Source organism: Struthio camelus, chromosome 7, assembly GCF_040807025.1.
Source record: "Struthio camelus isolate bStrCam1 chromosome 7, bStrCam1.hap1, whole genome shotgun sequence".
Classification (NCBI taxonomy): domain Eukaryota; kingdom Metazoa; phylum Chordata; class Aves; order Struthioniformes; family Struthionidae; genus Struthio; species Struthio camelus.
Genome location: NC_090948.1, coordinates 27,252,638 through 27,266,942, shown reverse-complemented (window position 1 = coordinate 27,266,942; position 14,305 = coordinate 27,252,638). Strand labels below are relative to the sequence as shown.

The 14,305-nt window shown below is 37.3% G+C and overlaps 1 protein-coding gene across 20 annotated transcripts in view; it reads left to right on the top strand.

Moving 5' to 3' along the window:
- The window catches only part of KCNMA1 (potassium calcium-activated channel subfamily M alpha 1), a 527,317-nt gene that overhangs the window by 472,305 nt on the left and 40,707 nt on the right, over positions 1-14,305 (top strand). For all 20 annotated transcript variants that reach the window (XM_068950515.1, XM_009672399.2, XM_068950513.1 and 17 more), the window contains 2 exons: positions 985-1,209; positions 4,451-4,643. In XM_068950515.1, the coding sequence (XP_068806616.1) occupies positions 985-1,209; positions 4,451-4,643 (418 nt within the window). The remainder of the gene's footprint in view (positions 1-984; positions 1,210-4,450; positions 4,644-14,305) is intronic.

The following is a 14,305-nucleotide window of genomic DNA, read 5'->3' as shown; positions in this document are numbered from 1 at the left end:
CTATAGAAAAGTAAAGGAAAAGGAAAATTTTTTCCAGTTCACTATTGTCTTAGTTTTATCTGTTGGCAAACCTGTGTCTAATGCCAGAGTGTCCCGCTTCTTGGCAATATGATATCAATGGATCTCAGTTACTTGACGGAGTGCAATAATACTAAGGTTGGCTCCAGAAATGAAGGTCGTTATTTTCTAATGACTTTACTTAATCATCATGGTGTCTGCTCAACTGACATTACCACTGATGAGATTAGTGTAAAAATTTAATTCCTGTTACTGAGACAAGAAGGTAATACTGAACATCATTCAGATGTTCTCCACGAGATATTTTTCTTCTATCTGTTCAATGCTCAGGAAGTCCAGCTGGCCTGAAAAGTTCATATTAGTCATGATCTTGCACACTAGTTATTTCTAACTGAGAGAAGCACCGTGGAGTATGGCGTAAGGGCATCCATTGTACAGCAGAATGGTGTAGAGGGTTCTTCAGTTTACCTCGCAGACTGGCAGCAGCTAGTGCTAAAATAACATGGCCAGCAGTAGAGTAATATGGTCCTCAGCTCTCAGGATGTCACAAAGCCCTGTTGCGAGTGTTGGGCACTCACACTTTCTTTTTCATTTTGGTCCTGAAAAGACACTAGTTATTTATCAGATAAGGCACAATTTTGCATCCCTTTTCTATAATCCTTCTAATGACTAAATGCACAGTAGGACAAATTTGGTTCTTTGATAAATCCATAGTGCACCTATTGTAACTAGAGTCTTAATCCATACGTGTAGCAACATATACGAGACCATGCATGCTTAAGGGAACAGGAACCAAATTTTCTTCTGCTGAGCGCATTTAGTAAGTGTAAAATTGAACAGCTATTTTCCAACTGCTTCTTTGTGCATGAACAATATTGACAGTTGTGTTCTTCCTGGTTTAAAACTCAGTATATAATTTGACCTTCGTTTTGTTTTATTTCTCACTTCTCTTTTAATTTTTTTTAGACTCGAAGTGAAGCAGCGATGACAGTTTTAAGTGGGCATGTAGTCGTCTGCATATTTGGGGATGTTAAATCTGCTTTAATAGGATTAAGAAATTTGGTGATGCCATTACGAGCCAGCAACTTTCACTACCATGAACTCAAGCACATTGTGTTTGTGGGTTCACTTGAATACCTGAGAAGGGAATGGGAGACGCTGCATAACTTCCCCAAGGTTTCAATCTTGCCGGTAAGTCCGAAGCTGTATTATTGATACTTTGTTATGTAGGACACCAACTGGACAGATTCATATTGACTTTGATCTTAGGATTTTTTACTTTTGTCTAGTTATAAGCCTGAGGACTTAGCTTTTCCTTTTACTGTGTCTATGAAAACAGAGCCCTGTGAGACCTTATTAGAAGATATTTGCTGCGGTGTTCAGTCCCTCGTCATCCTCATCGGATGAATTGCAGCTGCTATCAGATGTATTAACTGTGTTCTCTATCGAACGTTCACTGTTGTGCACTGCGTGTAGCCATTTCTGATGTTGTGATTTCCCTGACAGAATAACAGTAGTTATTTATGACATTATTTATGTATTTATACCCACAAAATCTTTGAAAAAATGTATTGTTTTTCCATCTACATAAAATCTATCTGTATTTATAAAAATTTCCTGTAGGCTTGCCAACTTTATAGGAGCATTGCCATAGCATTTAAATTCAGAATCTCTGTCATACTCATTGTAAAAAGGAGTTGAGGAAGTGTGTGGAATTCTGACCTTTTGGAAATCAATGGAAAAATTCCTATTGATTTTAGTGGGGACAGCCACTAAAACCACAGTTCAGAGGTCCTACTTCTACATCCCCGTGTACCATTCACTCGTGCACAAAATGTAAATCATGAGCTCCAGTACAAACAAAGACAGACCTCTGAACTACTGATCTTATACATACATAGCTATAAATGACCCATAGAGGTGCAAGCAGGAGCCAAAAGAGCCTATTGTGCAAATATGAAAGCAATGCTCTGCAATTCAGAGTTTAGATTTTTTTATTAGGGTGAAAAAATATGAGTTTACCAGTTCTTAGTATTTTCATTTCAGCAGTTTAAAATAGTTCATGATAGTCCATGATAGTTGTAACCTAAAGTGAATAATCAGGTAAATTACTGTAGAATGGAAAGACAGTCTTCACTTTCTGATCAGTCCAGACTGTAGTTCTTTGTTGCAGGAAATACAGTTTTATTGTAAGCCCTTGGCTTTGTTCTGCAAGCTGACGCAACAGATAGCATCACAAGATTCTCTACTGTTACAAAAATGGTGTCCATATCAGATTTCATCAGTTAATATCCTCCTCTTCCTCCCAATCCCTTTTAATACTGGTCATTTTGAAAGATAAAATTAAAGAATCACAACTAAATTAGCGGTGTTAGTGAAGTGTGAAGCAGAATGGCACCCAGCTACTACCTTCGAACTCTCCATTGTGATGCATTATTATAACATGTATTTGCAAGGTCTTTCCTAGTGCCTGAATAGGTATTAGGAAATATGCACCAGCTTTACATTCCCCAGTCATTTTGCCCTCAAATTTGGACTAATTTCAAGTTAAACAGTCTAGTGACATCTTAATTAGCTGGTTATTGCAGCTTTAAAAATACTGATTATGTAAAGGAATTACTGTATCTTACATAGAAATCAAGGGTGCCAAAGGCTGTAAAGTTAAGGCTCCATTACTGCTTCTTTTCAGCCTATCTAGTTCAAAATGGCCATATAAAGTTAAACATATCAGCACTATTCTGATCTAATTATATTAATAAAAAAGTCCAGAAAGTTACTGAGATCATACCAGTAGAAATCATGTGTTAAGGGAGGCCACTCAAACTCATTTTCTACTTCTGTATGCTTTGGTTCAGGAGGTAAAACTTGCTGCTAATACCTGATGGGGATGTGGTTACAGCTGAACATAAAAAAAAAAAGTCCTGATTTAAAAATAAACTTGGAAATTTCATATAAAGCCTCTGTTAAAAGATACATTTAAGCTCCTGAGTAAACTCTTAAAAAGTAGGCAAATGCCAATTTCGTATATCCTCAGGCAGCCTTAATTCTGTCCCTTTGCATAAAATCATTAAGAGTAAGTCTTTAATTAATAACATAATTACATACTATTTTTCCCCACAGGAGTCCTACTTCATTTGATGCACAGTACAGACACAAAGGGCAGAATTAAGGTGGCAGGAATATTCATATCCCAACTTTTGAGTACTTTGTAACTAAATCATATGTTTTCAATATATGCTACTTTCCATGAAGTTTCAGGCCTCAGACTACTAAAGGTAACTGGAAATAGACAGATTGCTGTCTGAAACTGGATGGCGAATATTCCTCAGTCATTGCATAAGAATTGAGCTCTGCCTTAGCTTTGTGCGTTTTAAATTCACCTCTGCGTTGAATATTCTCAGCGGAGTTCAGGAGGTATTCGCCATGATCAGGAGGTGGAAGAGTAGGGTCTTGACTCTGTTTTATGAAAGTTTTCTGAGACAAGGGGACTGCATATGCTCCCCATCCTTATTAGGGTCTTTAGGTACCAATCCATGTGAGCTAGCAGAGAAGAATCTAGTCTCCATAAAAACTCATTTTTTTCATGGATCCTACATCTGTGTCCTGTGACATAGACACGTATCTAGAGATACAGACTGCTGAACGTGAAAGGAAAGTGTTGTCTTTAAACAAAACATGATAGGTAAAGTGTGGTGTCTTGGTTGTGTTAACTATGAAAAAAACCCCACAGACTACCACAACATTTCTTTTCAAATATTGCATTCTCTAATTGGGCGTTGTGGTAACAGGGAATATTTCATGAGTTGTGCCCTTTAAGCTAGGGTCTTCTTTCTGTTTCAAAGGGTTTAATCACACAACTCTGAAGATCAGTGTGTTTTCCTTGTAGAAGCACCAAAAACATGCACTGAAAAGGATTAACCTTTTTTGTATTGCTTCAGGTAGCACACATTTTAGAAAAATAGCTTTATCTTGATTGCATTTCAAATGTGTGGGAAACATAATGCTTTCCGTTTCAACTGTTACTCTTTCGCCCAAGAGCTTTGTAACTTGGTATTAGATAAACAGACATTTAAAACGCACCCCCTGTTATATTCAGAGAGCCAGGGGTTGCCACATGATAGCAACTTAAATCAAGACAATTTTAAGTCACAGATGAGATGCAGAATGCTGGCATTATTCCTATTTCTCGTTTGTTAGCAATAGCTTGACTGCGTATTGAGACTGAACCTAAAATGCTGCCATCAGCACCAACTACCCTTTAGATTAGCACACATCTCCTATTCCCTGGCACATAGTTAGACCCGCTTAATGTCAGAGCATAAAAAAGATACTTGTTAAATAATTTCCCAAAGCTCCTTCTCAATCTTTAATTTGTTTTTCTTTTTTTCCTCTCTCTTTCTCCCATCCCCCTCCTTTTTTCTCTGTGCCGAAGGGTACGCCATTAAGTCGGGCTGATTTAAGGGCTGTCAACATCAACCTCTGCGACATGTGCGTTATCCTGTCAGCCAATCAGAATAATATTGATGATGCTTCGCTGCAGGACAAGGAATGCATCTTGGCGTCACTCAACATCAAATCTATGCAGTTTGATGACAGCATTGGGGTCTTGCAGGCTAATTCCCAAGGTAAGGACTGCCCTATAATACTTCTCTGCAGTGCCTACAGGGGACAGGACCTGGCAGGAAGAATATCCCTCACTCAGTAATTCAAAGAGCCCTACATCAGCTTGCTTGACAGTTAAACCTGCTGATTGGTATGATGGCTTTTAAAGGGACAGTCGCGAAGTTTCTCTGCTACATCACAAAGCACATCTTTTGGAGGAAAAATGAATGAACCAGAAACTGTTTTTTTTTTCATTTTTAATTTTCCTCAAAAAAATATAAAGTAATCGCTTGCTCACCCTGCCATGTTTTGTGGCTTTCTTATCAGTGTAGTCACTGTTTTGCAGACAAAGATAACTCATATTGACTTTGGACTATGTGAAGCCTCTGTCTAACAAGATTTCTTTTCTATGTAAAGCGCATTGCAGCCACAGTGAAAAAGAACTAAGTATCACAAGCCGAAAAGTAAAATAAAAAGAGCAAGAATTTTAAATTAGATGACTACACCTCCTGTGCCTTCTTGCTCAGAAAGCCACTTATATGTGACTCAGAGCTGATTTCTTCCCTTGGTTTGACATGTATTCATCCCATTTAAAGACATCAAATGAAATCTTTCAGTCTTTGCTGAGATGAAGGGACTGATTCATAGGTAGCCAAAGGCTATTTTACACCAGCTATGCCAGGGCAAAGCAGCTGCAAAGTAGTCATAAGCACCCTGGCAAATACCATCTGTGTAAAAACAGTCATCTTTCCATCCCTAAAGTGTCTTACAGCTTATGCAAGCAAAAGTCCTACCTTTGATAGGTAGGACACTATGAAGTGTGCAGTAAGTATTCCTTCTGAGTTTAGCCTTGTTTTAAATGTAGGTGTAAAAGGGTAGTGCTTTGGTCTGCAATTTCCCTGTAAGCCTGTCCTAGAGATGTCTCAAGGACTGCGTGAACAAAGATTAAGTTCAGTTCTTTCTCTTTACACTCTAATGAGTAATTATGAACTATGAGCCCAAAATCAGAGACAGGGGTGTACCCTCTTGAATGGGGAAAACTCTTCATTAGAATGATTAATTAAACTATGGAATTTGATAGTGGAATTAAATTGTACTAGGATATTTGGAAACTAAAAACTTAGCAATTTTCAAAGTCTGATTGTATAGTTATTTGGATAACAAGTAGATTCAGAGCAGAAGAGGAAGGAAGTGATTTTCCCATTTCATATGTGTTTGAATTTTCAACCCAGTCTGTGCCTGGCAGTGGGACGATCCCAAATATTTCAGTGTTATTCTCTGACGAACTTATGAGAGAGATGAATTTGTTCACACTGCAGTAACTTACAGCCATGATTAGGAGACTCACTCATTAGAGAAGTGGAAGATAGGCTTTTGAGTTCCTTGTTTGAGTGATTTAGACCTGGGATTTGAAATTTTGTACCTCACAACCAAATATATACTTTCAGTATGAGGCTATTGGCTGTTCTGTGGTGGGTGTTTCTGTCTCCTATCACGCACATAATTAGAATCATCAAGTAATAGAATCTGTTTGTCTTTCTCACCCCTTTCCTCCCTTCCCTCCTGTTCCTGAGCAAGGGCAATCTGAGAGAATTTCTTTCTTGTGCCGTTGCAGAGAGGTTAGTGGTAACCCTCATACTTGTGGTGCTCACATGTAAAGAATCTGTTGCTGTAAAGAGAGTTTCCTTATTGCTACAAATGTGAGATGCACAAAAAGCCTGCAATAGCTTCTGGCTGCTCTGTTGTACCTCTAGGAGTACACTGGATCTTAGACCACCCTGAATGAGATGGAAAAACCTAGCGATGTAGCAAGTCTTCTGCAGTGCATGAACACCTATTGCTTTTTAGTCTCCTTCCCTGCAGACTAAAAGACCTCACTGGATAAAACATTGAGCAACCTGGTTGGAACTCATAACTGACCCTGCTTTGAGCAGGTGTTTGTACTAGAGACCTCCTGAGGTCCCTTCAAGCCTGAATTATTCTGTGGTACTGTGACTCTATAATGCTAAGTTGACTGTTAACAGCATAGCCTCTATGGATCAAGAAGTGTAGACAGGGTTCATGGTCTAAACCCCTTCAGCACCATTCAGTATCACTGATGCAGAGAAGCAGCGGGACAATAGATTACCACACACTTAAGAGTTCTTGGACATTTATTCAGGTAAATATCCATCTGCATGTAAAAACAGGAGGACTCTTTATGCAACTTTTCTGTGAAAGCAGAGCATAACATAAGGGAGATGACCAGGAGCCTATTTTATTTTTCAGTGCTGACTAGAAGAGGTTATTCTGAAACTGGTTACTTCAGAAAATAGTCATCTTCCCAGTAAATTCTCTACTTACGATGTCCACAACGTATGAATTGGTTGCATTGCTTTCCATACAGTAGATTTTCTGGAAAGATTCAGAATACAATGGTTAGGCTGTCAGAAGCAATTAGATCAATAGATGGCACAAACTTTACTGGAAATCTTATCCAGTGTGACATTTTTGTCTATAAGATGCAGTTTTAATGTACTGTAGGCACAACTATAGTGACAATTCTATAAACCTGGTGATTCAGCTTCTGCTGGTCAACAAGCAGAATCCCAGAACCACCTTGAAGCTCCTTATTGACAGTTAAGTACCTTTATTTACAAAGTGTGTTGTTACTTTACTTTTACTTAAACATTTATATATTATTTAGCATACTCACTTATCTTGGGAAAACATTTCAATTCACATTAGCCAGTAGAAACCTTGACTATTGCCAGTCTGAATTTTTCTAGATCTGAAAGCATTAATCTGAATTCAGACACTCCTCACCACCACCCACCCCTGAAAGAATGCTCTGTGCTGCTCTTTTATATGACTCCTGTTACTGATTATAGTTAATACTGACACTAGAAAATCTGGGTATGTGGAAGAATACTAGTTGACCTTTGATAGGGTGTTGAAAAGAGAAGAAGCAAAACAAAATGTGTGAACAGCCTGAGAAACATATGGCCTAAGCTGCTAGATTTTTGGCCAGGGAATTAACAGTGTAATTTTACCCTTGCTATTGAAGCAGCTTTTCCAGTATTGTCAAGTAAATGTGCCATAAAAAGCAGGATGCAAATTTATTTAAACATCAAATAAATCATAATCGTTGTCCTAGTGCCAAAGTTCATTTGTAACTCCCTTATTCTCTTTTGGGAGGAGAAAAAACAAACCTCCAAATTTGGGGGTTTCATTCCCTTTTCCCCAAAGCCACACCCTGTTTACCTGTTTACATGTCAAAGTCACTGCCAGCCTCAGCCATATAAACACTAAGTATTAGGCAAACTTCTGCATCCATCCGATTCTGCCCTTTCCAACCAGGGTGGTGATGTTGCATTGACTACTGAACCTAGACAAGATCTGAACGAAAGGCGTGTGAAAGAAACAGGAGGAAGGGAATATGACAGCAAGGCTTCCTCGCAGGCAGAGTCTTGTTAACCATAGGGCCTCAGAGCCCAGTGAACTACATTTTTCTCTTTCTATAATGGAGTTAAGTTAACTGCTAAAAGAAAGTCTACTGAATTAATCTCATTTATATCAGCAAAGGATTTTTCTGCTGGTAGCACAAAGGGAACCTGATAACACAGTAGTTTGCATATAGAAACAAAGATTTACTAGGCTGTACCTATACCAATAAAAATATTCCTGAGCTTTTGGACTGAGTTGCATTAATTATCTGGACCTCATATGAATAGCATGACAACTGGTCATGCTCTGGTCCATCTGCCTTGAGTCCTAACTGATCCTGCCAAAACTGCATCATAACCAACTGGAGTGCTCCTTTAGAGACTAGTTACTTGTCCTTACAGTTCCAAGCCACAGAAAACAAAATGTGTTCTGGATCAGATCTACAAAGGACCCAGAAGTACCCAGAGCAGAAGAGAGAAAACTATCTTAACTCATCAAATCTATGATCATCATCAGCTGTCTAGCAGCATATGACCAAACTCATGACCACACAACTGTGAATGCAAACAGTATGTATTAGAAGGAAAAGATGGCTAACTGCTCTGGAATGACTTGCAGCTAGTCCCCTTTCTGTAAGATCTAACATGTAAAATTCTACTCAAAAAGAACAAGAGACTCCTTCAAATTGGACCTATGTTGTTGAAAATGCTCACATACAAAGGCTGACATTCTCAGGGCTTTCTGCATCAAAGGTTTCAAAGCTGACTGGACAACTCCTTAGGCTCACTAGGTGTAAGTAGTGCTGACTCCATTTTTCTGAGAATAAGCTTTTTAAAACCACCAGGGCAACTTGTTGCCTTTGGGAGATACTCTGGCTGTCCACACAATTGTTTAGATGGCAATTAACTTCTCAGCTGGACCAAAATCTAAACAGCAGCCTACAGTGAATGTACCTAGATTCCAGAGACAGTGAGGTCAAAGTAAAAAGCTGTTTAAAGCTGTGGGGGACTCTATCAAATTTCCTTAAGATGTCTCAGCTTCTGAGATATGAAATGCTATTAAGTAGAAGCTTTGCCCACCTCTTCACAAAACAGCACATAAACTCAGTGAGAAGCCTTACATGTGACAAGGGAATTTGTGTTTTTATTTTACAATTTGTCCTGAAGATGCTGACTGTTTGGTAGTCTTCCTTGAAAGGTTTATAAAGAGGTACCTTTGTGCTGGAGAAAAGAGAAGGCACTTTCAGGGACTGCAGAACTGTTTTTATTGTTCCTTGATCCTTCCGTATTCCCATTCTGTCCCCTCAAATGTAAAGTGAGATTAAAGTATTTGGGAGAGAAGGCCGAAGAATATTAAATCCATGTTAAGTACTTTTGCTTCCAAGCCATAACATTTCTCCAAAGCCCCCAGGAAGCTCAAGTCTGGGAATGGCTCCGCCTTGGCAGTATGCTGAGAGAGCTCCAGTAATTCTCTTTCTCCTCATTCTGTTGACCCTTTCATCCCTTCTCCTTCAAGCAGCATTTATTGACTGCTCCTATATAGCTTTTCATGTTTCCTATATTTTCTTTCAGTCTTACATTGTGGGAACTTTACTTGTTGTTTTACCCACCAGATGAATAGAAAATATTTTTCTTCAGTTGTAACTAAAACTGCTATTTGGCTTTCTTCCCAAAAAACAGAAAGACAATTATACTTAACTGTTTAGAGATTTATAAATACTGTACCAGAGTAGCCTCTGGGTAGTAACTTTAGATATCCAACTCAATAATTTTCTTTTATTGGTTAGTGATTTAGGTCTTATTTTGAGTCCATATAATAAGAGCAGTACATTTTATTAAAAAAGCTTACTAAACAATAAAGAAAAGCGGTCTTATGGCTCCAAGCAGGTCTGAAGTACAGAAAGGGGAAGCTGTATAGTAACATTTTTTCTATGGACATTACAAGACAGATCGCAATATGGCAGGGTAGATGTATTTCAGCATAGTAACGATTGCAGCTGTTTTCTGAATGACTTCAACTTACGAGAATTTTCCCTAGGAACACTATTTCAACACATAAGAGATCTTTTAAAGCCTCCATTTACAGTTCTCGTAATAGATCCTCCAACAAGAAAGAATAAAGAGAAAAAAATAAGGAGGGGATTCCTGGGTAATACGTCTCTCATACATCATAGCAGGATTCTTCTGGGAAAAAGCCTATAAAATCAAGTAAATATACTCAGAATTTTACACACTGACTTTCTAGTATAACACATTACACAAGCTTAAAATAACTTTGTACAGGCTTAGTTTGATTTGATTGCATTCACTTGTGGCTTTGTCATTGTTTTTGTGGGAGCAGGCTTATCCTTTTGTCCTCTGACTGAGAGGACAAAAACAGATGTTGGTATTTCTCAGGCGCTGAGTTTCATTAGATTTATTTCACAATCTTTTGATACATTAGTTCTTAAACTAATGCCCCTTTTGGTGGACCTAGTCTCCCAATCTGCTGAAAGAAAATTCATATTAAAACTAATTTCAGATTTATATTACATTGTGTTTGCAGCTAAGATTTTCGTTTTCAGCTCTGCCAATCCATCATTCTTGATTATTCTATCTCTGAAATATTAGCAAAAGAGAGAGAACAACTATAGTATTATCAGGATTGGAAACAAGAGAAAATTGTTAAACAAGGACAAGGGGTAAATACTGCCTAAAAATGCTTGGTTACCAAAGATTTTGTGTCACTTTCAAAGATAACAGTATTGTAGTGTTATTAGACATGTTTGTTTCACGTTCAAAAACAAGAAGTAAATTTCTGTTACGATTATTCCTGAAGGAGGAGTTCTTTACTGAATATTGAATCTTAGTTCTCTGATTTTAAAGTCCTAAGTTAAAGTTCTGAAGTGAAGTACTTCAGCACATAGGGTTTGGTCATTGTAAATGCAGTTATTTTTTATTCTGTTATAGAATTCAATATTCTGTGGCAACCCCAGTACTGCTTTTTATGTTTCATTTATTACATTACATAAAAGTGTAGAAACAGAAAGCCTTACTTTCCAATATATTTAATCAAGCTCTGTTTAAGGCAGGTAAATCACTCCAGAGCTTAAGGAAATACTTAACCTTCTTGAGAAAGCATATAAATAAATTAGGAATATTGAAAATAGATATAATAGTAAAAAATAAGTGCTAGCAAACAGTGAAAGAATTCGCATAATTTTTTAAAGTGTGAAAGTGAGTTATGAGACTACCATATTTTAAACACTTGGATTCCTGTGCATCTTTGTAAATCAATGGGATATAGGTTGCTGAATAGGTTGTTCTACTTAAAGATGACCAATAATTTCCTAAATCACTTAAGTGTTTTGAAAAATAGACTCCCAGACAATATCCATAGCAGTCACACTTGCAAAAATGGCAAGTATTGTGCATTGATGTAAGCATGACTGGTTTGTCAGGATAGATGGTTTAATGCAGGGATCACACCTGATTAAGGGTATTTTTACACTGTGTGTTGCCTGAGTGCTCCTTATATGTTTGCCAGCATCCGTTGGTGTATGTTTTCTTTTCTTCAGACAGATAAAAATAATAATCTCATAATGGGGTTTTCTGTTTAGTAAGATTATTGATTCTTGTTTAACCAACTGAATTTTGGAATATTTATTGGACTTCTATTTGGTTATTGTTTTTCAAAACAAAGGCTGACCGTGCCAAGTAACCCATGCAGTTAAAAATTGAAAAATGAGATAAGGGTTTCCTAAATTCCCAGCACATGTCCCACATCACCATTTGCTCACAAATAATCCCATTTTTGAAGATTAGATCCCTGTGATAAATAACTCAGGATTACCTGTTTACAATGTGAAAATAATTTCTTATCCTGGTGAACCAGATGGGTCAGGTGATAGCTGTTATTTATTTTATGGTAGCATACCTGGACTCTAAATGGGATTAAGAGCCAGTTGTCATAGTCCTGCTATACACAAGAATAAAATACGGCTTTTGCCTGTCAGGTTTCCAATTTGATGCCTTGCTTGTCCAAAAGCTGAAGTTATGTGCTTAATGATATACTAGTTAATAAAATCTCTTACTTCAGTGAAACTATCCACCTATGTAAGGTTAGATTATATACAAGTCTTCACAAGGTTTGGACCTAACCTAGAGAGGCTGCGTGGAAGAGAAGCATTTCACTTAACTTCATTTTCATGTGTTTTAGAAACCATCTGTGTTAGGAGTCATTCCCTTTTGTCAAACAGGACGTTGTTAACCTTCCAGCCTTCATGAGAAACCCTTAGGAGAAAATTTTCCACTCAGGACTGTTGTCCATTTCTTGTATTTTCCTTGCAGCTGAGCTGTAGGGTGGAACACTAGCTGCCGCAACTCAAATACTCAGTTTCCTTACTCCTTAAAAGTTCCTAGCGAGAGAGAGAAACTTGTAAGAAGGGTTTTCAATTCTGTTGTGTATGAACTGAAGCCCTGGAAGTGAAATGCTGCAAAGTCCTAGCCCAAACACCTTCCATCTTTCACAATTGCTACATCCTCCTCTGCTTTCAGGAAACCTTTCACTGCATCCAGAGAAACATAAAACTGAACAAAGGAGGTAGATAATACAGTGAATCAAGCACGTGATTTCACACTTAAACTATAAATATATTTAACCATCCCAAGACTGTTATAAATTTACAGTGACTCTATTTTATTATTATTTGTTGTTCAACATCTTGAAAGCAAACCCCCTATTATGAAGGTGTACTTTTTGTGCATTTCTAATGCTGAGGAATAAAAAAAAAACTTTCTTTTTATGAGCATTAATTATACACCAGGCAAGGAAGCAATTGCCTCTATGTTATGAAATATTAAATCAAAATGCTTCCTGTTCCCAGATGTCCCAGAGATAAATACAGCAGTATTTTGAAGCCCCACTTGGAGCTGTTTTGCCTGCAAATTTATAGTTTTGTCTCCATTTTCAGAAAACCCTGTTTTATGTGAAGTATAGTACTCCTGGTAGTTTTTAAGGAGCAAGCTCCTCTAGAGTTGCCTATGTAGGCAACAACTCTTATGTAGATTGCACACATGGGATCTGAAGTTGAAAGGCTCCTTTAAGATGACAAATGGGTTGAAAGTATTATTGTCTTTGATTGCATGCTTTACATCATCTGTATGTAGGAATAAGAGAGCTATACTTTATCTTTAGCCATTTTATAAATATTTAAGTCCTTATAGTTGCCTAAAGATATTAAAGCATATTTTACAGTAGTTGGAATATAAATATTATATATAGCACAAGATACCAAAGTAGTTTAATGAATTCATAATTTTCTGCTCACTTTTATTGGAATGTGTTTTATGTTCCAAAACTTCCATTTAAAGAATAAGAGACCATTCTGCTCCCTGACAAGATGTGAGCTAATAGTGAATGTCATCAAGGTTGCTTTAAATGATGATATGGGACTTCAATTAGCAGGAAGAAAGGGAGCATGGACATTAGAATGTATTACTCCATTCTCTGTGTTTTAACTAAAAAAAAGGTCTTTTGAATAAACCGTATAGTGTTTAAAACACTGGAAAGTGTATTGCTATTCAGTCTCTGTGTTTGCAAGAACTGCTTAATTGCAGCAGGAGATACATATCTAGATCCAATTATGCAAGAGTAAATTTCTGAAAATTTGGAATTCAGTTTCTAAAATAACCACCCATAAAGTCTTGTGACATTGAATATAAGAGCTGTATTTCATGACCCCATGAATGCAAAGGTGTGTTGAGGTCAATTCTTAATCTTTCAAATTCTTGTCAAATATGAAAAATTTCTCTTTAATTTTTCACAGAGTTTCTCTAGTTCCCAGTAGCAGTCTATGCTGGGTAATGCTTGCTAATTACCAGCAACGAAAGTAGACACACAATACTGGTAAATTACCTGACCCTTTGCATTTTAATGAGACAACAAGGATTTCATGAAGTGATGTTGTTTCAGTGGTTAATGGTGTCAGCAATGTTGTAATTGTAGGCTGAGGCACATTAGCTGAACAACCACATGTAGGAAGGGTTTCTCCCCACAGGTCCTTTGGAGAATAGAACAGGGTATTATCATTAAGCCTGTGTCATTTGCATGCTGCTAATCGCTTACTTTATTATCTTGTGTATCCATTGTCTTTCTTTAATTGCTCTTTAAATTAAAATTAAAAATAGTTCCAATGCCCACGATAGTTGTGATAGCATCCTGATTATGAAGATAACTTCAAGAAAATTGAACATATAGATAATATATTACATGATTACAA